Below are 23,565 nucleotides of genomic sequence, written 5' to 3' on the forward strand. Positions count from 1 at the left end.
AGTTTGATGTTGGATGATATTTAAGGGAACTAAGCACAAAAACCTGACGTATTTCATGACTGTTTCCCTTCTGACAAGGTACGACAGCTACCAGTCAAAAGATACACTGATTACGCATAGCTGAAGTGGATTGAACAGCCTTGGGAAAGAAGTTAGAGAAATGAGACCCCAGCCCTGAGTGTGTATAGGGTAGGACTGGGGACTCAGAAAATCAAACCCCGCCCTCTGTGGTGTGTGTTGACAAGGTAGGCAACTTGATCAGCAGGTGGGGCAAAGATCCTTTTTCTGCTCCCCAGCCCTCAGGCCTGTTGAAGAGAGAAACCATAGACAGGTTTCTTTTAATTTTTTATTTATTTATGACAGTCACAGAGAGAGAGAGAGAGAGAGAGAGGCAGAGACACAGGCAGAGGGAGAAGCAGGCTCCATGCACCGGGAGCCCGACGTGGGATTCGATCCCAGGTCTCCAGGATCGTGCCCTGGGCCAAAGGCAGGCGCCAAACCGCTGCACCACCCAGGGATCCCCATAGACAGGTTTCTAAGACGATTTCAAGGGGGTAGATGAGTTTTTCATGTTTTGGCATGGTTTAATGAATTTAAGAGGATCATAGGGAATGTGAAGGCTCTGGTTTCTCCAAAATATGTCAGAGGACTAGCACCTCATACTCTGCCGTCAGCCGAAAGAAAGAGAATGCCTTTAGCCTCAGTCACTTCTGTTATCATCAAATGGTTTTGGCAAACAAAAAAGACAACTGGTAAAGATAACACTTTGATTAAGTAGCAAATTAACTATAGGAATTTACCCATTTCATCTAAGATACTTAGTTTGTTGGCATAGAGAGGATTGATATGTCTCCAATTGTTCAGAGTATTCCCTTTATAATTCTTTTTATTTGTCAGGTCAATAATCCCTTCTTTCATTCCTGAGTTTTGTGATTTGAGTCTTTTTTTCCTTGGCCAATCTAGCTGAAGATCTGCCCATTTGTTAATCTTTTCAAATAACCAACTCTTGTTTTTCTGTTCTTTCAGTAATTTCTGCTCTGATCTTTATTAAAACATATCACTATTTTTGCCCTTGCCTTGGAATAAATGTGTACTTGGCAACAGAATTCCAAGTTGATGGTGCATTTTTTTAAATTTTTATTTATTTATTTATTCATGAGATACACAGAAAAAGAGAGGCAGAGACACAGGCAGAGGGAGAAGCAGGCTCCACATGCCTGATGTGGGACTCCATCCAGGGACTCCAGGATCATGCCCAGCTGAAGGCAGACACGCTCAACCGTTAAGCCACCCAGGCGTCCCTAATGGTGCATTTTTAAGTTACTATTCCTCCGTATTAAGCACTTGTGGGTGAATGACAAATCAGCTGCTAGTTTGACACCCTTTCTTTGTAAGCAATCTTTCACCTCTAACTTGCTAAGATTCTGTCTTTGGGGGTTCTATAGTTTTACTACAGTATACTTAGAAGTGGATGTGCTTTTCTTTATCCTCCGATTCTTCAGATAGAAGACTGATATTTGCCTCTAATTCTGGAAAACTGTCTTTGTATCTTTCTTTCAAAGATTTTATTTATTTATTCATGATAGACACAGAGAGGTAGAGACATAGATGGAGAAGCACGCTCCCCGTGGGGAGGCCGATGCAGAACTCGATCCCAGAACCCCAGGATCATGACCTGAGCCGAAGGCAGATGCTCAACTGCTGAGCCACCCAGGTACCCTGTCTTTGTATCTTTCATATTATGCCACTCGTTCTTTCTCCTTTAACTTGCAGGAGCTCATTTTAGCTGCTTTAACCTGCTGCAATCCAATTTACTGCATTTGTTTCTGCAGGGCTCTGGGCCCTCTCCCGTCCGAACCAATCTTCATGGTAATGTTCATGGTAGCTTCTGGTCCTTCCACATGCTAGTAATATAAATTCAGACTACATATACCTACATGTGGCCCAGGCTTTGGATTTCCCATGATTGTCTTTTTACCCCTCAGTTCCATGTTGCCGCCCCAGGATGATTGGCAGGGACCCTTTCAGGCTCTAGCTCTCTTCATCCAAGAGACTTCACTCCTGTAATGAGGCACCTCATAGGCATCTTCTATCCTTAAGTGGAATGAAAATCCTCACTGCTCCTGCTCTGCCCATGCACTTTTGTCCATAATCCTGGGAGCTGTGTTGGCATCAAATATTATGACTCTGGCTCCCCTTTCTTTCTTGTACCTTTTTTTTTTTTTTTTTTTTTTTTTTTTAAAGATTTTATTTATTTATTCATGATAGTCACAGAGAGAGAGAGAGAGGCAGAGACACAGGCAGAGGGAGAAGCAGGCTCCATGCACCGGGAGCCCGACGTGGGATTCGATCCCGGGTCTCCAGGATCGTGCCCTGGGCCAAAGGCAGGCGCCAAACCGCTGCGCCACCCAGGGATCCCTCTTTCTTGTACCTTGATGTTTTCTTTCCTTCTTCTTTCCCTCCCTTCCCTTGTTCCATTTTCCCCAAATTTAGCTACTTCACACACATTTTTTTTCCCCTATTTTGGTCAGCATTTGTTCAGTCTGCCATGTTGCCAGAGGTCTCCCTAATATACTCACTTAAATATTTTTTTAGAGCAATTTTAGGTTCACAGCGAAACTGAGTGGCAGATAGAGATTTCCCATTACATATAGCTTCCCCCACTACCAACATCCCCTACCAGAAATGGTACATGTGTCAAAACTGCAACCCACACTGACACATCATAATCACCCCAAGTCCACAGTTTGCATCAGGGTTGGTGCTTAGTATTTCACATTCTACAGGTTTGGAAGAATACAGGACATGTATCCCACCATTATAGTATTATTCAGAATAGTTTCCTTGCCCTAAAAATCGTCTGTGCTCCACCTTGTCATCTCTCCCTACACCACCCCCCACCTCTTATCTTTTCACCGTCTCCATAGTTTTCCCATTTTCCAGAATGTCATGTAGTAGGAATCATACATCATATAGCCTTTTCAGACTCGTTTTTCACTTAGTAATAAACATTTAAGTTTCCTCCATGTCTTTTTGTGGCTTGATAGGTTTGTTTTTTTTTTCCTGAATAATTTCCCATTATCTGGATGTACCGTATTTTATTTATGCATTCACCTACTGAAGGACATCTTGGTTGCTTCCAAGTTTGGGCAAGTCTGAATAAAGCTGCTATAAACCTTTGCATGCAGGTTTTTTTGTGAACATACATTTTCAACATATTTGAGCAAATACCAAGGAATGTGATTGCCAGAGAACATGGTAAGAGTAGGTTTAGTTTTTGCTTAGTTTGGCTAAAGGTTTATCAATTTTGTTGATATTTTCAAAGATCTTGGGTTCTTTTTTTCATTCTATTTCATTTCTGCTCTAATCTTTATTCTTCCTTCTACTGATTTTGGGTTGTTTTTTTTTTTTCTTTTTCTAGCCCTTTATGTGTAAACTTACATTGAATTTTTCTGGTTTCTTGGAATAGGCCTGCATTGCTATAATCTTCCCTCTTAGAACAGCTTTCACTGCATCCTAAACATTTTGGATTACTGTGTTGTTTTCATTGGTCTCTCCAAGCATTTTTTAATTTCCTCTTTAATTTCTTGGTTGACCAAGAAATTTGTTTCTTTTTAAATATTTTATTTATTTATTCATGAGAGACACAGAATGAGAGAGAGAGAGGCAGAGACACAGGCAGAGGGAGAAGCAGGTTCCATACAAGGAGCCCGATGTGGGACTCTATCCTGGGTCTCCAGGATCACACCCCAGGCTGCAGGCAGCGCTAAACCGCTGCGCCACCGGGGCTGCCCGAAACTTCATTGTTTAGTAGTGTTATTTAACTTCCACCTATTTATGGGGTTTCTTTTTTTTTTTTTTTTTTTTATTGGTGTTCAATTTACTAACATACAGAATAACCCCCAGTGCCCGTCACCCATTCACTCCCACCCCCCGCCCTCCTCCCCTTCTACCACCCCTAGTTCGTTTCCCAGAGTTAGCAGTCTTTACGTTCTGTCTCCCTTTCTGATATTTCCCACACATTTCTTCCCCCTTCCCTTATATTCCCTTTCACTATTATTTATATTCCCCAAATGAATGAGAACATATAATGTTTGTCCTTCTCCGACTGGCTTACTTCACTCAGCATAATACCCTCCAGTTCCATCCACGTTGAAGCAAATGGTGGGTATTGTCATTTCTAATAGCTGAGTAATATTCCATTGTATACATAAACCACATCTTCTTTATCCATTCATCTTTCGTTGGACACCGAGGCTCCTTCCACAGTTTGGCTATCGTGGCCATTGCTGCTATAAACATCGGGGTGCAGGTGTCCCGGCGTTTCACTGCATCTGTATCTTTGGGGTAAATCCCCAGCAGTGCAATTGCTGGGTCGTAGGGCAGGTCTATTTTTAACTCTTTGAGGAACCTCCACACAGTTTTCCAGAGTGGCTGCACCAGTTCACATTCCCACCAACAGTGTAAGAGGGTTCCCTTTTCTCTGCATCCTCTCCAACATTTGTTGTTTCCTGCCTTGTTAATTTTCCCCATTCTCACTGGTGTGAGGTGGTATCTCATTGTGGTTTTGATTTGTATTTCCCTGATGGCAGGTGATGCAGAGCATTTTCTCATGTGCATGTTGGCCATGTCTATGTCTTCCTCTGAGAGATTTCTGTTCATGTCTTTTGCCCATTTCATGATTGGATTGTTTGTTTCTTTGGTGTTGAGTTTAATAAGTTCTTTATAGATCTTGGAAACTTATTTATGGGGTTTCTTTAAAGATTTGAGAGAGAGCGAGCGAGCACACAAGTGGGGCAAGAGGGAGAGGGAAAGAATCTTGAGCAGACCCCCCCCCAATGAGCACAAGCCCAACATGGGGCTTGATCTCATGATCTTTATGTATTTGGGTGCTGCCATGTTGGGTACATATTTACAATTGTTGTATCTTCACAATGGATTGTTCTCTTTATGATTATATAGTGTCCTTTTTTGTTTAAAAATGTTTAAAAAAAAAATGTTTTTCTGGGATCCCTGGGTGGCACAGCGGTTTGGCGCCTGCCTTTGGCCCAGGGTGCGATCCTGGAGACCCGGGATCGAGTCCCGCGTCGGGCTCCCTGCATGGAGCCTGCTTCTCCCTCTGCCTGTGTCTCTGCCTCTCTGTCTCTCTCTATGTGGCTATCATGAATAAATAAATAAAATCTTTAAAAAAAAATAAAAATAAAAATGGTTTTCTTTTTTAAAGATTTTATTTATTTATTCACGAGAGACAGAGAGAGAAAGGCAGACACACAGGCAGAGGGAGAAGCAGGCTCCCTGTGGGGGGCCTGATGCAGGACTCAATCCCAGGACCCCGGGATCAGGCCCTGAGCTAAAGGCAGATACTCAACCACTGAGCCACCCAGGTAACCCCCCCCCCAAATTTTACTTTGTAGGCTCCACACCAAGTGTGGAGCCCAATGTGGGGCTTGAACTCACAACCCTGAGATCAAAAGTCCCATGCTCTACCAGCTGAGCTAGCCAGGTTCCTTTGTCTTTTGTTACAATCTTTCTTTAAACTCTATTTTGTCTTGATACAAGTATTGCTACTCCTGCTTTCTTTTCACTTCTATTTGCATGGTAAATACTTCTCCATCTTTTCATTTTCAGTCTGCAGGTGTCTTTTAGTCTGAAGTTAGTTTCCTGTAGGTAGCACGTAGATGCGTCTTGCTTTTTTATCCATTCAGTCACCTTATATCTTTTGGAGTATTTGTATTAAAACTACTAAACTGTCTTCCCAAGTGCTATACCATTTTGCATTCCTACCAGCAAAGGATGGAAGTTTCTATTGTTCCACATCCTTGTCAGCATTTGACTTTGTCAGTGTTCTGGATTTTGGCCAGACTAATAGGGGTGTAGTGGTATCTTCTTTTAATTTGTAATTCTGGGGATCCCTAGGTGGCGCAGCAGTTTGGCGCCTGCCTTCGGCCTAGGGCGCGATCCTGGAGACCCGGGATCGAATCCCACATCAGGCTCCCAGTGCATGGAGCCTGCTTCTCCCTCTGCCTGTGTCTCTGCCTCTCTCTCTCTCTCTGTGACTATCATAAATAAATAAAAATTAAAAAAAATAATAATTTGTAATTCTGTAATGACGTGATGTTGAACACCTTTTCATATGTTTATTATGCCAATTGTGTATCTTTGGTGAGATGTCTATTTAGGTCTTTTGCCCAATTTTCAATCAGTCTACTTTCTTATTATTAAGAGTTCTTTATTTCAGATAAGTCTTATATCAAATGTGTTTTGGCAAATGGTTTCTCTCAATCTGTGGCTTTTTTTCTCATTCTCTTGACTTTCTTCTTTTTTTAAAGGCAGAAAATAAATTCAGACAGGAAAACTTACTAAGAAACTCAGGTAAGACTGTTGGTGGGAATGTGAAATGGTGCAGCCACTCTGGAAAACTGTGTGGAGGTTCCTCAAAGAGTTAAAAATAGACCTGCCCTACGACCCAGCAATTGCACTGTTGGGGATTTACCCCAAAGATACAGATGCAATGAAACGCTGGGACACCTGCACCCTGATGTTTATAGCAGCAATGTCCACAATAGCCAAACTGTGGAAGGAGCCTCGGTGTCCATCGAAAGATAAATGGATAAAGAAGATGTGCTTTATGTATACAATGGAATATTACTCAGCCATTAGAAATGACAAATACCCACTTCAACGTGGATGGAACTGGAGGGTATTATGCTGAGTGAAATAAGTCAATCGGAGAAGGAAAAACATTATATGTTCTCATTCATTTGGGGAATATAAATAATAGTGAAAGGGAATAGAAGGGAAGGGAAAAGAAATGGGTAGGAAATATCAGAAAGGGAGAGAGAACATAAAGACTCCTAACTCGGGATCCCTGGGTGGCGCAGCGGTTTGGCGCCTGCCTTTGGCCCAGGGCGCGATCCTGGAGACCCGGGATCGAATCCCACATCAGGCTCCCGGTGCATGGAGCCTGCTTCTCCCTCTGCCTATGTCTCTGTGCCCCTCTCTCTCTGTGACTATCATAAATAAATAAAAATTAAAAAAAAAAAAAAAAAAAAAAGACTCCTAACTCTGGGAAACGAACTAGGGGTGGTGGAAGGGGAGGAGGGCGGGGGGTGAGGGTGAATGGGTGACGGGCACTGAGGGGGGCACTTGACAGAATGAGCACTGGGTGTTATTCTGTATGTTGGCAAATTGAACACCAATAAAAAATAAATTATTAAAAATAAAAAATAAAATAAAAATAAAACCAAAAGAAAAAAAAAGAAACTCAGGTAAGGCTAAAGCTAAGTAGGGAGCCACAAAGTAATAGTAGGGTCCTTCTCCAATATTCTCAAATCACTGAGAAATTTCAGGCACAAATTTTGTTTTTAATGTAGAAAGATAGTCTATTTATAAAACTGTGTCTTTTTTCACACCATTCAATAAAATGCTACCCACATCAAAAGGGCCCTGTAACATTGTACAGAAATTAGGTTCTCTCTAGTGGTGCCTACATGGTTCAGTTGGCAGAGCACGTGACTCTTGATCTTCGGGTCATGAGTTCAAACCCCATGTTAGGCACAGAACCTAATTTAATTAATTAATTAACTTATTTATGCATGCCTACTTAAAAAATTAGGTTCTATCTAGAATGAGTTCAAGAAGCACCAAATCATTTCAGAATGGAGTTTCTAAATAAACAGAAGGAGACGTAGTGGTGAAACAAGCAGCCAGGGTGCTTTTGGAAGGCATTTTTAAGGGTTACAGAAAGAAAAGCATTATTAAAAAAAGGGGGAAGGGAGAGGCCACTCTTGTAGGTGGCTCTCACATAGATAATAGAAACTGATGGGAAAAGAGATTTGAAAAACAAGACTGCACATAGACACATCCCTCAATTGTCCCAGAAGATAACTAGTGTCTTTTCTAAGAAATCTTACTATCAGGTCACAATGAAATTACCTTGCTACTAATACTACAGCTGCCATCTTGCATAATGAATAGTAAATTAATAATTGTAACAAGTGTTGCAGCTCTAGGAAGGCAAAGAACTATATATATCAACAGCACTATTTCAAACACAAATTCACATTTATACAAATTTGTTTTTATTTCCCAACCCACAGCTCAATCATTTCACATTAAGACTGAAAAACAAGGCAAGAAAACAGGAATAAAAAGTGAAGAAATATTTGTATTATATTCAAGCATTTGTCTTTTCTGATTATATAAGAGAAAATGAGTATTAGGAAATCCAACTTCAAAGGAGAAATTCAAAATGCTTCCAAAGAGAATCAGAAAGCTGATCTGTAAAGCCAGAGACCAGTGATCCAATTTGTTTGATTCAGTGGTTTTAGATTCCAGGTCTTAGCCTTACCCTTACTCTACCCTATGTCCTGTACTCCAAATGAAAACAGAAGTGCTCTTAAGGACTATCACACTCAAAGTTCTTCAACAGAACTTTGAAGCAAAGGCTGGGCACCGCAACAAACTGAAGACTTGCTTGGTTTTCTTCTTCTAAGGAGTTTTTAAAGCTAAAGTTTCTCTTCTCACAGACTGTCACATAAAATGGGAATTTCTTTGTCCCCTCCATGCCATCACACCAAAAAATAAATAAATAAAAATTCAAAAAGGGTAAATGAAACTGGCTTTTAAAACCAGCTAAAGAAAGTTAAAACTGAATTAACCCTAAAGGGGTTAGAAGATTTTAAAACAGGGAAAAGTAAACACAAAAAAATCCCACAGGCATAGTGACAACTTGCTAAGCTGAAATGCCTGGACTTTGGCAGGAGTGTCATGTTTTCCAAAGCTCACTTCTGGAAATCTTACGCTGGATTCAGAAAAATTCCTAACAAAATGAGCCAACAGTCAGGAATAGGTTATTGAGCAGGGGAAATCAATGATTCCATTTACAAACACATCAGCAAAGAGAGGCCTTCCTGGGAGGAAGGTTTGAGGAAGGTTCACATTCTGTCATGAACCTTTCTAGCTGCTGAATTTCACCATGTTCTCATTCTTAATTTAAAAGCTGAAGCTTATTAAAGATCAGTAATAGAGCAAGTGTGTGTCAGGGGTGAAGAGTGTAGGAAAAAATCAACATAGGGCACTGTAAAGCAACTAAAACATACAGAAAAAAACTTTATCTGACTTCTCTCAGGAGGCTAAGGAATGACTTAAAGGCCCCTTTCAAAATCTTCAAAGCCAACTTGTATCACAGGTGTCATAAACTCAATCCCCAGACAAGATTAGGTCAGAAGGGCCTGAATATGCCACCAGCTGGTTTTACTACGTGCCTTTCACACTTGCCAGTAATAGCAATATCTTGAAAACTTTGCCTCACAGGCCTTTTTATTACCTTTCTCAGTTGCCCAAATAAAGTAACTGTCTACTTTAAGAAACTTGGAATGACTTCGTTCATTATCACCTCTGGCGCCAGAAATGGTAACTGCTTAGTAAGCAGAACTTAGAAGGTGTAATTGTTGCTTCTGCAGGTCTCCACAGCTCATGTTGGCTGTGGAGGCTCTTAAAGGATCCCCCGTATTCACCCTTCCATCTATGCAGGTACAGTACTGCCTCCGTTTGCTCTACAAAGACCACAAGGCAATTTCCAGCTGACATTTAGAATGGAACTTATTTCTTGGTGCTATCAGGTATAAAAGGAAAAAAAAAAAAAAAGAAGAAAAGGCATCTTATTCTACTGGGTTGGTGAAAAAACCCCACCAACACAAAAACCATTTCCATCCCTGTTGCTCCTACAGGAGTACAGCTGAGTTCAAAACTCTAACCTCCCTAACCAGCCCACATCCTGGCCGTCCAGTCACAGGAAGAACAGGTTTTCGCACAACTGGATGGCTGGTTCATGATGCAAGATTTGTCCTGACAGGAAAGCAAGCTTGTGGGCATACTTGCAAGGAGCTGGAACTCTGATGGTGCCAGGCCAATTCCAGTACATGTGGCACAATTTGAAAGTCAACCTGTAGGCCAAGAAGAAAATACGATCCATATGACTCTCCATCTTCAATTTGGGAATGACTCTGAGTGTATGACACACAGCATACTTTAAAAAAAAACTGAGAGACTGAGAAAAACATGATGCAACTTTTGGGAATCATAATTTTTAAGTGGGATTATTTCTTTTCCACTATTTGTAAATCAAGAGGACATGGGTAATTTAGGTGCCCCCGTTTTTAGATCGAAACAAGATAAACACAGAAGAACTTTTTTTCCTCCCTCAAGAATAGGCTGCAGAAGAGTAAGTACCCTAGCACAGTACTGATATAATCTGAGCCCAAGGACATTGGGTCTCAAAACTGGCTGTATGTCATAATCATCCAGAGCAGTTTTTAAAATAAAATGCCTCAGAATGCTGGGGGTAAGGCTTGGGTGTCACTATTTTTTTTAAAGCTCTCCAAATAATTTTAATGTGCACAAGAAATACCAATCACTCTTGAAAAAGATACCATTATCAAGAAAGCCAAAAAGAAATTAAAAGGGAAAATATTCTGGAGGGCGGGGATTGACCCCATTTTAGCTAGCTGGCCAGAATTAATTACGAGAGAGAAAGAGTAAGTTATCTCTCGGTCAGTTTACCTCTGCATGTGATCAGGGCTCAGGTTTGCAGTGTTGAGAACACAGACGTAATGGGTAGGAATGCCACAACCTTGCCGTACATGATGAGCAAGAAGGTAGAAGTCCACCCTAGGAAGGAAAAAGTACAAAGGAATGATATGGTCAGATTTGGCTAAAGATAGCTGGAAAAGATCTTGGCGATCACTTTGGCTCCTTCACCTAAGGCTCAAAGAGGTCAAATGACTGGATCAAGGAAACACACAGACCACACCATGATTACAATGCAGGTTTCCAGACTCAATAGGTTATTTAAGAATGGTAGTAGAAACCACCAAATCTGCATGCATAGGCTTAAAAAAGCATGCATAACCTTAGGAAAAACGTGTGTTCAATATTTTATACCTAAGAAGTAAAGGATTTATTATTGGCTTTTTAATTGTTTTTGAAAATACTTTATAACAGTAAAATCTCTGAGGATTCCATTCCACATCTTTCCAGGCAACTTCCCCATTTCAATACCCAGGGAACAGATAACTCCTTCAACCTATTCTTACTAAAATATAATGTTTTCCCCACTTACCACTCACAGCTTGTTATGGTATGATCTACCACAGTCCCAGGGGAGGGAGTCACAAAGTGCTCAGTAGCAGCCAGGTACAGATTGGTGCTGATTTTCTTCTGAACTACAAATACTACCATCTTGGGCTGATAATTCTCAAAAGCTTCAAAACACTTCTGTAGCTGAGGAATCTCATAGTTGGCAACCGTCTTTAGTTGGCCATCAGACACTCCATCACGGTACACTACGATCTTCTCTGGGAGACAGTGGTTTACCTGCAACGACACCATGCTGAGGTGAACTGTGGGGCCTGGGACAATGACCCCTTAGGGAGAGGCTGACTCAGCACAGCCTGGAGATCTGGCAGCAGGGCCCAAACCCCCCAGAAGGGAAGAGGGGAAAGTTTCTAGTCATTTCCAGACTTCCTCAGGGTAGTAAAACAGAAATGCTACAGCAAAGGTGTTATAAAATATGAAAGCAAAAATAGGCCAGTGATGAGTCACATATATAATAAGGCACATAAATAGTATGAACGTTAAAAGGAATGGTAAGGAAATTATGGGGTGACTCCATCTTCCTTTGACTTGGATTTAACATGAATTACTGTCTAGGCAAAGAACAAGGTAAACTGTTAGAGAAATTCTAACACATGACTGCACATTCTACAGATCCACCATCTTCACATTTTTTGTGTACAAGCAACATCCAAAGTTGCTAATTAGTGAAAAGGTCCTTTACTAAATGTTATCCTATAATCAGGTATAATGTGAAACATTTTTAATTTAACTAATTAATTAGCAAAAAGTCATGGTAAATTGTCTATGGATCCAAATCAAATTTGCTAGTTTGGATCAGTTTGAATAATAATCTGTTTCCCGTTTAGAAAATATAATTATCTTCTAGCTGGGTTTGATTTCAATAGTTTAAGAGAATAAGATGCTCTATTTTAAACTAGAACTTCCCTGAAAAGTGCTTTAGTTTGTTTACTTATTTAGTTTTTATTTTTTTTATTTTTTTTTTAATTTTTATTTATTTATGATAGTCACAGAGAGAGAGAGAGAGAGAGAGAGGCAGAGACATAGGCAGAGGGAGAAGCAGGCTCCATGCACTGGGAGCCCGACGTGGGATTCGATCCCGGGTCTCCAGGATCGCGCCCTGGGCCAAAGGCAGGCGCCAAACCGCTGCGCCACCCAGGGATCCCACTTATTTAGTTTTTAAAGATTTTATTTATTTAGTCATGAGAGACACAGAGAGAGGCAGAGACATAGGCAGAGGAAGAAGCAGAATCCCTATAAGGAGCCCTATGTGGGACTCGATCCCAGATCCTGGGATCACACCCTGAACGGTGGGCACTCAACCGATGAGCCACCCAGGCATCCCAAAAGTGCTGTAGTTTAATTCACAGTAAGTGGCAGTTTGATTCTAATCCAGTTGTATAGGTTACTCACAATTTCTCCCCAAAACCTGAATTATTACTGAATTAAATACACACACACAATACATTCTTTTTTCCCCACACCACTCTTTATTCTTAAGTTTCAATTCAAAGAATACTTTTTTAAAATAATCATTTAGAATCTTTCTGGAGTTTAAATTCAGAATTTCAAATATTTCATAAATTTTTTAAAAACACCTCAAGTATGTCATTTACAAATGTGTGTATTCAACTTCACAGTCCAAAACTGAAATTATTGCTCCAGTTTGTACTACTCTTTTGTTTTTGTGTTGTCTTTGGCTGTCCAGCATCTATTCTACCTTTTTTAGTAAGAACATTTAGTTTCCTCCTACCCCCAGTAGGGTAAGTCTGCTAAGGACTATTAATTGAGGTGCCTTCCCCACGTCCAAGATTTTTCAGCACTCCTGATCTATGGGGCTAGATAATTCTCTTTTGCAGGGGCTGACACTATAGGATATTTAGCATTCCTGGCTACTCACTAGATGCCAGTAGTAATTGCCCTCAGTTGTAACTAAAAATTCCTCTAGACATTGCCCACTGGGAGGATAAAATTGCCCCTAGCTGAGAACCACTGCACTAACCAGAGGACATAAAGATAACTCAAGTAGTGCCAACATAAGGCTCCTCCTTGCTCTGAATCTTGAGCAGAGAATGAAAATCACTTGGATTTCAGTCCCTCTGTGGTAGTGTCTCTTTATGTCCTTGCTTCCGGAACTTTAGGAGCTAACCTGATTCCTGTCCATTTCCCAGTTTTATGGGGTTATTTTCAAGATTTTATTTATTTGAGAGAGAACGTACATGGGAGAGGAAGAGGGAGAGAGCACTGGCATGCGCCCTAGCACAAAACAGGCAGGCAGCTGGAAAGGGAGTAGACTTCCTGCTGATCAGGGAACCTGACCTGGGCTCAATCCCAGGACCCTAGGATCATGACTTGAGCTGAAGACAAATGTTTAACCGACTGTGCTACCCAGGTGCCTCATTTGCCAGCTTGATGCTAAACCTTCCCAGCAATCCTGAGACTCTCCATAATTGTATCAATTAATTCCTATTTTGCTAAAGTTAACACATTTCTGTGACTTCTCAAAGACCTTACTGATACACTGTGTTAAAAGGTGGATCCAAAAAAAAAAAAAAAGGTGGATACATGGGACACCTGGGTGGCTCAGTGGTACAGCGCCTGCCTTTGGCCCAGGGCATGACCCCAGGGTCCTGAGATGGGAGTCCTGCATCATGCTCCCTGCATGGAGCCTGCTTCTCCCTCTGCCTGTGTCTCTGCCTGTGTCTCTCATGGATAAATAAATAAAATCTTTTTAAAAAAATAAAAATAAATAAATAAAAGAGGGATACCACCAAGTTAGATCAAGGAGAAACTCAATTCCCAGATATGGAAACAGAGAGGAAGGGTCCTGGATGTGGGACTGACTCTGACTTTGTTCCTTGGCTATGCTCTTGAACACTTTCCTCGGTTGTAAAATGGAGATAAATAATCACCTTACCTTCTTAGCAGAGTTAAGAGGGATGAAGTAAAACATATATACAGTTGAACATTGAACATGAGCTTTAACTGTGTGGGTCCATTTATATATGATTTTTTTTCAATACAGTACTGTAAATGTTATTTTTTCTTCCTTACCATTTTTCTTAACATTTTCTTTTCTCTAGCAGAATGTGACACATTTAACATACAAAATATATGTTGTCTATATTATTGGTAAGGCTTCTGGTCAATGGCAGGCTATTAAGTTTTTGAGAAGTCAAAAGTTATATACAGATTTTTGACTACATGGGGGGCTGGTGCCTCTAACCTTGTGTTGTTCAATAGGCAACTACATTTATCTTTAAAAGCTATTGAGAACGAGCTAGATCAAGGAAATACAGATATTTCGAAGCAATGAGAAGGGACATAATGAGATCAATGGAGTGAAAAATAGAATCATATTCATCTGAAGTATTCACTGACATCACCTCTTTCTTTAAAATTTGCTAACCAACCACTGAGTGTAAGATACTATACTTGGCCCTATACAATCTGCCAACAAAAGTGAAAGACATGATTCCTGTCTTATCAAGGGGCTTAAAAATCTAATAATAGTTAACAATGGTAAGTTTTCTAGGTCATCTAATCCAGTATCCTCACTTCATAAATGATGATTATGATCTAGACAGGGAGCAGGATATAAAATAAATCACAATATTGAAACATAAATGTTAAATGCATATTACTAAAGCCACTTCAGTACTGTAAGAGTAAATACAGTAAATAAGTTCATGAGTACTCTGAGAGCAGGATAACACTTGTCTGATGTGGTACTGTTAGCAGTGACTATAATGGCAAGGATCAAGTAGGAAATCAGTATCTTCTGAGTCTGAGATGTTCTTTTAGGTATATCTCCATTCATTCACAGAACACTCAATGCCACTAAATGCAAGCAATTGTGCTCAGAATTTAAAAATTACTTTTATACCATCCAAATATTCATGGAACCCAAATTAAAACTGGAGAGACAGACACATAAAGTAAATGCTCAGGATAAATTATAAATAACATAACAAAGGGGTAAATAAAATACTGTAAGAACAGAAAAGTATAATGTACTTGTCATCTGGAGGGAGAAATGAACATTATGTCTCAGGAAAATGTATAATGAAGGATCAGCAGACAATTCAAGCAGCAAAGAAGGGTAAAAGGATTCCAGATAGAACACAGAACACAAGCAAAGGCTTAAATTATGGCTGGAGAAGGGGTAAGAAAACAACTAAGGTATAGCAGTAAGAAAACCACTATATGATCAGTCACACATTTGAAAAACTGCTCTGGCAACCATCTAAAAAACAGATCAAGGGCACCTGGGTGGCTCAGTCAGTTAAACATCTGCCTTTGGCTCAGGTCAAAAGGGTCCTGGGATTAACCCCCACATTAGGCTCTCTACTCAGTGTGGAACCTGCTTCTCCCTCTCCCTGCCCGCCCCCTACTTGTGCTCTCTCTCTCTCAAATAAATAAAATCTTTTTTTAAAAATTAAAAGTTAAAAAAATTAAAAACAGATCAGTGATGATTAAGAATGGGTATTAGGACTACATTACTTCCAGTTCAGGATGTCAAAAGACACCAAAAACCTTTATTCTTATGGTAACAAAAAAAAAATCAAAAGGTAAAAATCACACTTCCAGGGAGCCCTGTGTGGCTCAAGTTGGTTAAGCGTCCAACTCTTGGTTCTGGCTCAGGTCCTGATCTTGCAGTCACAGGACTGAGCCCCACATGGGCTCCATGATCCGCTTGGAGTCTGTTTCAGATGCTTTCTCCCTCTGGCCCTCTCCCTGCTCATGCATGTGTGTGCTCTCTTTCTCTCTAAAATAAATAAATAGATACATACATACATACATACATACATACATAAATAAATAAAATCTTTTTTTAAAAAAAATCACACTTCCATATGGGACTATCAAAGACCAGCCAATGCAAGAAAGCCTTGATAAACTGACTTGGACAAAAGCCTTCACAGATGAGCAGTGAATTTCTGAAACATCCAGGAGACAAATGCCAAGAGTGAGTGTGGGTAGCAGGAAGAGGAGGCCTAAAGCTGGAGAAATTTTATCAAAAACAGACCAGACTGACAGGATTCTGAGGAGATGGTGGAGGAGGAAGAACAAAGAATTTGTTCCCCACCCGCTCACCTCCAGATAACAAATGCACTAGCGGAATACACCTGATATAAACAGTTTTGGAATGCTAGAGTTTGTGGAAGGCTTACAACTTCCCAGGAAGACTTGGACAGTGAGAGCAGAAATAACCTGCAGCCCTATCTCCATGCTCACTGACACTGCTCAGTACTGTCCTACAGATACTGGGATCTGTGCTCTGATTGCTGCTTCTGATTACATGTGTGCAAACAGGCAGGGAGCTATTCTTGCTGCCATCTATCTCTCCAGCTAAATTGACTTCCAGAGGATTTAATGAGCAAGTGCCATCCTCCCCCATGCTCTTCATTTTTCTCTTTCTCCTTTTATGAGGGTCAGGCACTGAAGACTAGACATTCAAATACAATTGCATTTATGTCAAGACTCTGTGACAAATGCATGCCTAGACAAAAAGCCAAAAGAACCAAGGAGGCCTTAAGTCCCAGCACTCATAGCCTAGAGCAATCAAAAAGGAAAACTAACAAACAACAGCAAAGCCCTGAAGAAGGGGAAGAATCTGATTTCCAAAGTTACCACATCATTAGATTCAAATGTCCAGTTTTCAACAAAACTCACAATGCAAACAAACAGGAAAGCATGGCCCAAAGGAAAATATTAAATCAAGACAAACTGTTGCTGACAAAGACGTCATGGCAGTTATAATGACCAAAGGCCTTAAAACAATGATTTTAAAGATGCTCAAAGAACCAAAGAGAGATATGGACAAAGTAAACAAAAGTGGAAATATTAATAAAGAAAATACCTAAAAAGTAACTAAAAATAACTTCTAGAGTTGAAAAGCACAATAACTGAAATGAAAATTCACTACATGGATTCAAATCCAGAGCTGAACAAGCAGAAGGAAAAAAACCCAGCAAACTGGAAGTTTGTATAGTGGATATTATTGAGTCAAAGGAAAAAGACTGAAAAGAGAATAGTGCCTCAGGGACAATAGGACACCATCTAGCGGGACAACCTAAGTATCATGTGACTCCCAAGAGAACAGAGAGAATATCTGAAAAAATAATGGCTGACAACTTCCTAAATCTGATGAAAGACATGAATATAAACATTGAAGAAGCTCAATGACCTCCAAGTAAGATAAATTCAAAGAGAACCACATTGATGACACATGATCAAAATTTCAAAAGCCATAGACAGAATCCTGAAAATAAGAAAAAATCACCATACACACAAAATACTCAGTAAGATTATCAGCAAATTGATCATTAGAAATTCTGGTGACTAGAATGTAGTGAGCTGATATATTTCAAAGGGTAAGAGAGAAAAACTGTCACTCAAAACTTATACCAGCAAATTATTTCTTCAAAAAGTAAAGAAATTAAGACATTCCCAGATAAACAAAAGTTGAAAGAGTTTCTTGCCAAGAGGCATGTGATGTAAGAAATGCTCAAAGGAGTCCTGTAGTGTGAAATAAAAGAATACTTGACAGGGGCACCTGGGTGGCTCAGTCAGTTACGCATCTGTTTTTGGCTTGGGTCATGATCCTGGGATCCTGGGATGGAGCCCTGCATGACGCTCCCTGCAAAGCTTCTCCTCACCCCACCCCCCCCCCCACACACACACCCACCCCTTCCCCTGCCTGTTCTTTCTCTCTCTCAAATAAATATGAAAAAATAAAATAAAACAAAAGAATACCTGACAGCAATGTGTAGCCATGTGAAGAAATTAAGATTTCAATAAAGGTTAAGTATGATTTTAACAATTGTTGGTACGACATTTTAAATTTTTCTACATGATTTATGAAATTAGTAAATTTTTAAAAAGTATTACTCTAGAACTTAGTAAAGGGACACCTTGGGGGTGGCTCAGTGGTTGAGCATCTGCCTTTGGCTCACGTTGTGATCCTGGGGTTGTGAGGTCGAGTCCCCCATCGGGCTCCCATGGGGAGCCTACTTCTACCTCTGCCTATATCTCTGCCTCTCTCTTTGTGTCTCATGGATAAATACATAAAATATTTTTAAAAATAATAAAACCTTGTATTCTATCACTTTGGTTTGTAACTCCAAATCTTGCTTTTTACAAAATTTAAAGACCAGTGTATTTAAGAGGATTATCAGTCTAAATTTTGGGGCACATAATGTATAAAGATATATAATTTTATGATATTAACATCTAAAGAGGTAGAGATGGACCGGTAAAAGAACAGAATTTTTATATATTATTGGTGTTAAACTAATATACATTCAAATTAGAGTATTAGAACTTTAGGATGTTAAATGTAATCCCCATGTTAACTGCATGGAAAATAGCTACTGAGGGCATTTGGGTGACTCAGTCAGTTAAGTGTCTGCCATTGGCTCAGGTCATGATCTGGTTCTGGGATCCAGCTCCCCACATGGGAGCCTGCTTTTCCTTCGCCCTCTGCCACTCCCCCTACTTGTGTCTCTTATGCTCTGTCTCTTTCTGTCTCAAATAAAGATGTTTAAAGTTTTATTTGAGAGAGAGCCCACAAGCGGGGAATAGGGTCAGAGAGGGAGAAGCAGACTCTCTGCTGAGAGGGGAGCCCAATGTGAGGCTCGATCCCAGGACCCTGAGACCATGACTTGAGCTGAAGACAGATGCTCAACTGACTAAGCCACCCAGGTGCCCAATAAATGTTTTTTTAAAAAAGAAAACAGCTACTGAACATACACAAAAGGAAATGAGAGCACCCTCAACAAAATCAACACAAGGAGGTCCACACCAAGACACTTGAAAATTAAAATGGCAAAAAGCAGGACGCCTGGGTGGCTCAGTGGTTGAGCGTCTGCCTTTGCACAGGCCAAAAGTAGAGATAAAGATAGTAAAAGAAAAGAAAATAGTTACATTCACTGGAAACCACAAAACCCTATCAGCTTATTTTTCAGCAGAAACATTTCAGGTCAGAAGGAGTGGCATGATATAATCAAAGTACTGAAAGGAAAAAAATGTCTGTCCAAGAATTCTTTACCCAGCAAGGTTATCATTCAGAATAGAAGGAGATAGTTTCGCAAACAAAAGTTAAAGAAGTTCATCACCATTAGACCAGCATTATAAGAAATATTAAAGGAAATTCTTTTTTTTAAGTTTTATTTATTTATTCACGAGAGACAGAGAGAGAGAGGCAGAGACACAGGCAGAGGGAGAAGCAGGCTCCATGCAGGGAACCTGACGTGGGCCTCAATCCCGGGTCTCCAGGATCACACCCTGGGCTGACAGCAGTGCTAAACCGCTAAGCCACTGGGGCTGCCCGGGAAATTCTTTGAGTGAATAGAAAAAGCCATAACAGGAGTAAGAAAATTATGAAAGGAAAAAAATTTCAAAAGTAAATGCAAACACGTAAGTAGGAGATTAATCACTTATAAGACCTGTATAGAGGTTAAAGCACAAAAGCAGTAAAATAAATTATACCTATAAAAATCAGTCAAGGGAGTCATAAAATAAAAGAATGTAAAGTAGAATATATACATACACCATGGTTGGTGGGAGGAATAAAAATTTAGTGTTTCTAGAATGAGTTCAAACTTAAGCAACCCATAAGATGTTATATATGAACCTAACAGCAGCCACAAATCAAAAACCTTAATACACAAAAAATAAAGAAAATGGAATCCAGGTATATCACTAAAGAAGGCCATCAAACTATTAGGCAAAAGAGGAAGAGAAGGAAGAACAGAGAAGAACTATTAGAACAACCATAAAACAAGTAGGGGTGCCTGAGTGGCTCAGTTGGTTTCTGCTGAGAGCATGATCTCAGGACTGAGAGATCAGGTTCCACATGGAGTCTGCTTAAGACTGTCTCACTCCTCTTTTCCCCCCTCTGTTCCTCTCCCCACTTGAGTGCGAGCATGTGCGTGTTTTCTCTCTCTCTCTCAAATAAATAAATAAAATCTTTAAGACAACCATAAAACAAGTAACAAATGTTGGGCGTGTATACCTACCAATAATTAAATTTAAATGGACTAAATGCTCTCATAAAAAGACATAGGGTTATTGAATGGATAAAAAGCAAGACCCATGTATATGCTGCCTACAAGAAAATCACTTCAGATCTAAAGACACACACAGACAGAAAAGGGAGGGATGGAGAAACATTTATTAGGCAAATGGAAGTAAAAAATAAACCAAAAAAAAAAAAAAAACCAGAGTAGCAATACTTGTATTAGACAAAATATACATTAAAAGAAAACCTGGGGCGGCCCAGGTGGCTCAGCAGTTTAGCACTGCCTTCAGCCCAGGGTGTGATCCCGGGGAACCGGGATCGAGTCCCACATTGGGCTCCCTGCGTGGAGCCTGCTTCTCCCTCTGCCTGTATCTCTGCCTCTCTCTCTCTCTCTGTGTCTCATAAATAAATAAAATATTAAAAAAGAAAAAAGAAAAAAAAAAGAAAACCTGTAACAAGAAACAACATTACATAATGATGAAGGCAACAATCCAACAAGAGGATACAACAAATGTAAAAAGTTATATACCCAATATGGGAGCACTTGAATATAGAAAGTAACTATTAATAGACATAAAGGAAGAGATTCACAGTAATACAATAATAGGGGATTAGAAAGACATTTCATGCTCATGGATTGGAATAATATTTTTAAAAGTCTATACTATCCAAAGCAATCTACACATTTAGCACAATCCCTATCAAAATACCAACAGCATTATTCATAGAGCTAGAACAATCCTGAAAATTTGTATGGAACCACAATAGACTCCGAATAGCCAAAGCAACCTTAAAAAAGAAAAGCAAAGCTGGAGGCATCATGGGATGCCCAAGTGGCTCATTGGTTGAGTGTCTGCCTTTGGCTCAGGTCATGATTCTGGGGTCCTGGGATCAAGTCCCACATTGGGCTCCCTGCGGGAAGCCTGCCTCTCCCTTTGCCTATGTCTCTGCCTCTCTGTGTCCTTCCTGAATAAATAAATAAAATCTTAAAAAAAAAAAAAGTAGAGACATCACAATTCCAGACTATTATAAAGTAGTATCAGAACAGTATGGTACAGGCACAAAAATAGACACATAGATCAATACAACAGAAAAGAAAACCCAGAAATAAACCCACAACCATATGGTCAATTAATCTTTGAAAAAGCAGAAAAGAATATCCAATGGGAAAAGGACAGTCTCTTCAACAAACGCTGTTGGGAAAACTGGACAGCAACAAGCAAAACAAACAACCCAGACCACTTTCTTACACCATATGCAAAAACAGACTTGAAATGGATGACAGACTTGAATGTAAGACCTGAAACCATAAAAATCCTAGAAGAGAACATAGGCAGTAATATCTCTGACATCAACCATAGCAACTTTTTTCTAGATATGCCTCCTGACACAAGAAACAAAAACAAAAAAAAAAAAAGAAAGAAAGAAACTATTGGGACTGCACCATAATAAAAAGCTTCTGCAGGGATCCCTGGGTGGCGCAGCAGTTTGGCGCCTGCCTTTGGCCCAGGGCGCGATCCTGGAGACCCGGGATCGAATCCCACATCGGGCTCCCGGTGCTTGGAGCCTGCTTCTCCCTCTGCCTGTGTCTCTGCCTCTCTCTCTCTCTCCGTGTGACTATTATGAATAAATAAATTTAAAAAGAAAAAAAAATTAAAAAAAAAAAAAAGCTTCTGCACAGTGAAGGAAAAATAATCAACAAAACTAAACGGCAATCTATGGAATGGGAGAGGATATTTGCAAGTGATATATCTGATAAGGAGTTAGTATCCAAAAATACATAAAGAACTTATAAAACTCAATATCCCCCAAATAATCCAATTAAAAAGGGACAGAATAGGGGTGTCTGGGTGGGTCAGTGGTTGAGTGTCTGCCTTTGGCTGAGGTCCTGATCCCAGGGTCATGGGACTGAGTCCCGCATCAGGCTCCCCACAGGGAGCCTACTTCTTCCTCTCGCTATGTCTCTACCCCTCTCTCTGGGTCTCTCATGAATAAATAAAATCTTTTTTAAAAATGGACAGAATAAAAAAAAAATGGACAGAATATATGAACAGACATTTTTCCAAAGACGACATACAGATGACCAAAAGACATATGAAAAGATGTCCATCATCACTTACTATTAAGGAAATACAAATCAAAACTACAATAAGCTATCACTTAATACCTGTCAGACTGGCTAAAATCAACAACACAAGATATAGGTGTTGGTGAAGAGGTGGAGAAAAAGGAATACTTGTGCACTGTTTGATGGGAATAAAAACTGGTGCAGCCACTGGGAAAAACAGTATGGAGGCTCCTCAAAAAATTAAAAACGGAACTACCCTACAATCCAGCAACTGCACTACTGGGTATTTACCCAAGAAATACAAAAATACTAAATCAATGGGATATATGCACCCCCTCTATGTTTATAGCACCCTTATTTATTATAGCCAATATATGGAAGCACCCCAAGTATCCATCAATTGATGAATGGATAAAAAAAATTGATGAATGGATAAAGAAGATGTGAAATAATGAAATTTATATTAATTTCTTTAAACTCAGCCATAGAAACATTTTTTTCTAGACAGGACTCCTCAGGCAAGGGAAACAAAAGCATAATTAAACTACTGGAACTAGAGCAAAATAAAAAGCCTTTGTACAGTGAGGGAAACCATCAAGAAAACCATCAAGAAAAGGGCAACCTACTAGAAAAGAGAATAGTAACTGATGATGGACATCTTAATCTCAAGGTCATGAGTTTAAGTCCCATGTTGGGCATGAAGCTGACTTAAAAAAAATGGGCAGAGGATCTAAATAAAATAGACATTTTTCCAAAAAAAGACATACAGATGGCCAACAAACATATGAAATGATGCTCAACATCACTAATCATCAGGGAAATGGAAATGAAAACCACAATGAGATACCACCTTACACCAGTCAGAATAGCTAAAATCAACAACACAAGAAATAACAAGTGATAGTGAAGATGTGGAGAAAAAGGAACCCTCATGCACTGTTGGTAGGAATGCAAAGCGGTGCAGCCACTGTGGAAAACAATATGGAGTTCTTCAAAAAATTAAAAAGAAAATTACCATATAACCCAGCAATTGCACTGCTGGATATTAATAAAAAGAAAGCAAAAACACTAACTTGAAAAGATATATGCACCCTTTTGCTTATGGAAGCATTATTTACAATAGCCAAGATACAGAATCTATCCAAATATCCACTGATACATAATGGATAAGGAAAATGTGATGTACACAGATACACGCGTGCGCGTGCGCACAGACACACACACGCCCATAGAGGAATATTACTCAGCTATAAAAACTGAGATCTTGCCATTTGCCAGAACATGACAGACCTAGATGGTATTATGCTAAGTGAAAAAAGTCAGAGAAAAATAAATT

The 23,565-nt window shown here is 39.8% G+C and overlaps 1 protein-coding gene and 1 non-coding gene across 4 annotated transcripts in view; both read right to left on the bottom strand.

Moving 5' to 3' along the window:
* Positions 1-5,432: 5,432 nt before the first annotated feature.
* Positions 5,433-5,505, bottom strand: TRNAK-UUU (transfer RNA lysine (anticodon UUU)). The gene has a single exon. It is a non-coding gene; the product is annotated as a tRNA-Lys (tRNA).
* Positions 5,506-8,058: 2,553 nt separating this feature from the next.
* Positions 8,059-23,565, bottom strand: part of PIWIL2 (piwi like RNA-mediated gene silencing 2) — a 76,559-nt gene continuing 61,052 nt past the window's right edge. For all 3 annotated transcript variants that reach the window (XM_025463146.3, XM_049100944.1, XM_025463144.3), the window contains 3 exons: positions 11,123-11,376; positions 10,564-10,671; positions 8,059-9,947 (listed from right to left, as the gene is read on the bottom strand). In XM_025463146.3, the coding sequence (XP_025318931.3) occupies positions 9,791-9,947; positions 10,564-10,671; positions 11,123-11,376 (519 nt within the window). In that variant the 3' untranslated portion in view covers positions 8,059-9,790. The remainder of the gene's footprint in view (positions 9,948-10,563; positions 10,672-11,122; positions 11,377-23,565) is intronic.

The sequence above is a fragment of the Canis lupus genome, chromosome 25, assembly GCF_003254725.2.
Source record: "Canis lupus dingo isolate Sandy chromosome 25, ASM325472v2, whole genome shotgun sequence".
NCBI lineage: Eukaryota > Metazoa > Chordata > Mammalia > Carnivora > Canidae > Canis > Canis lupus.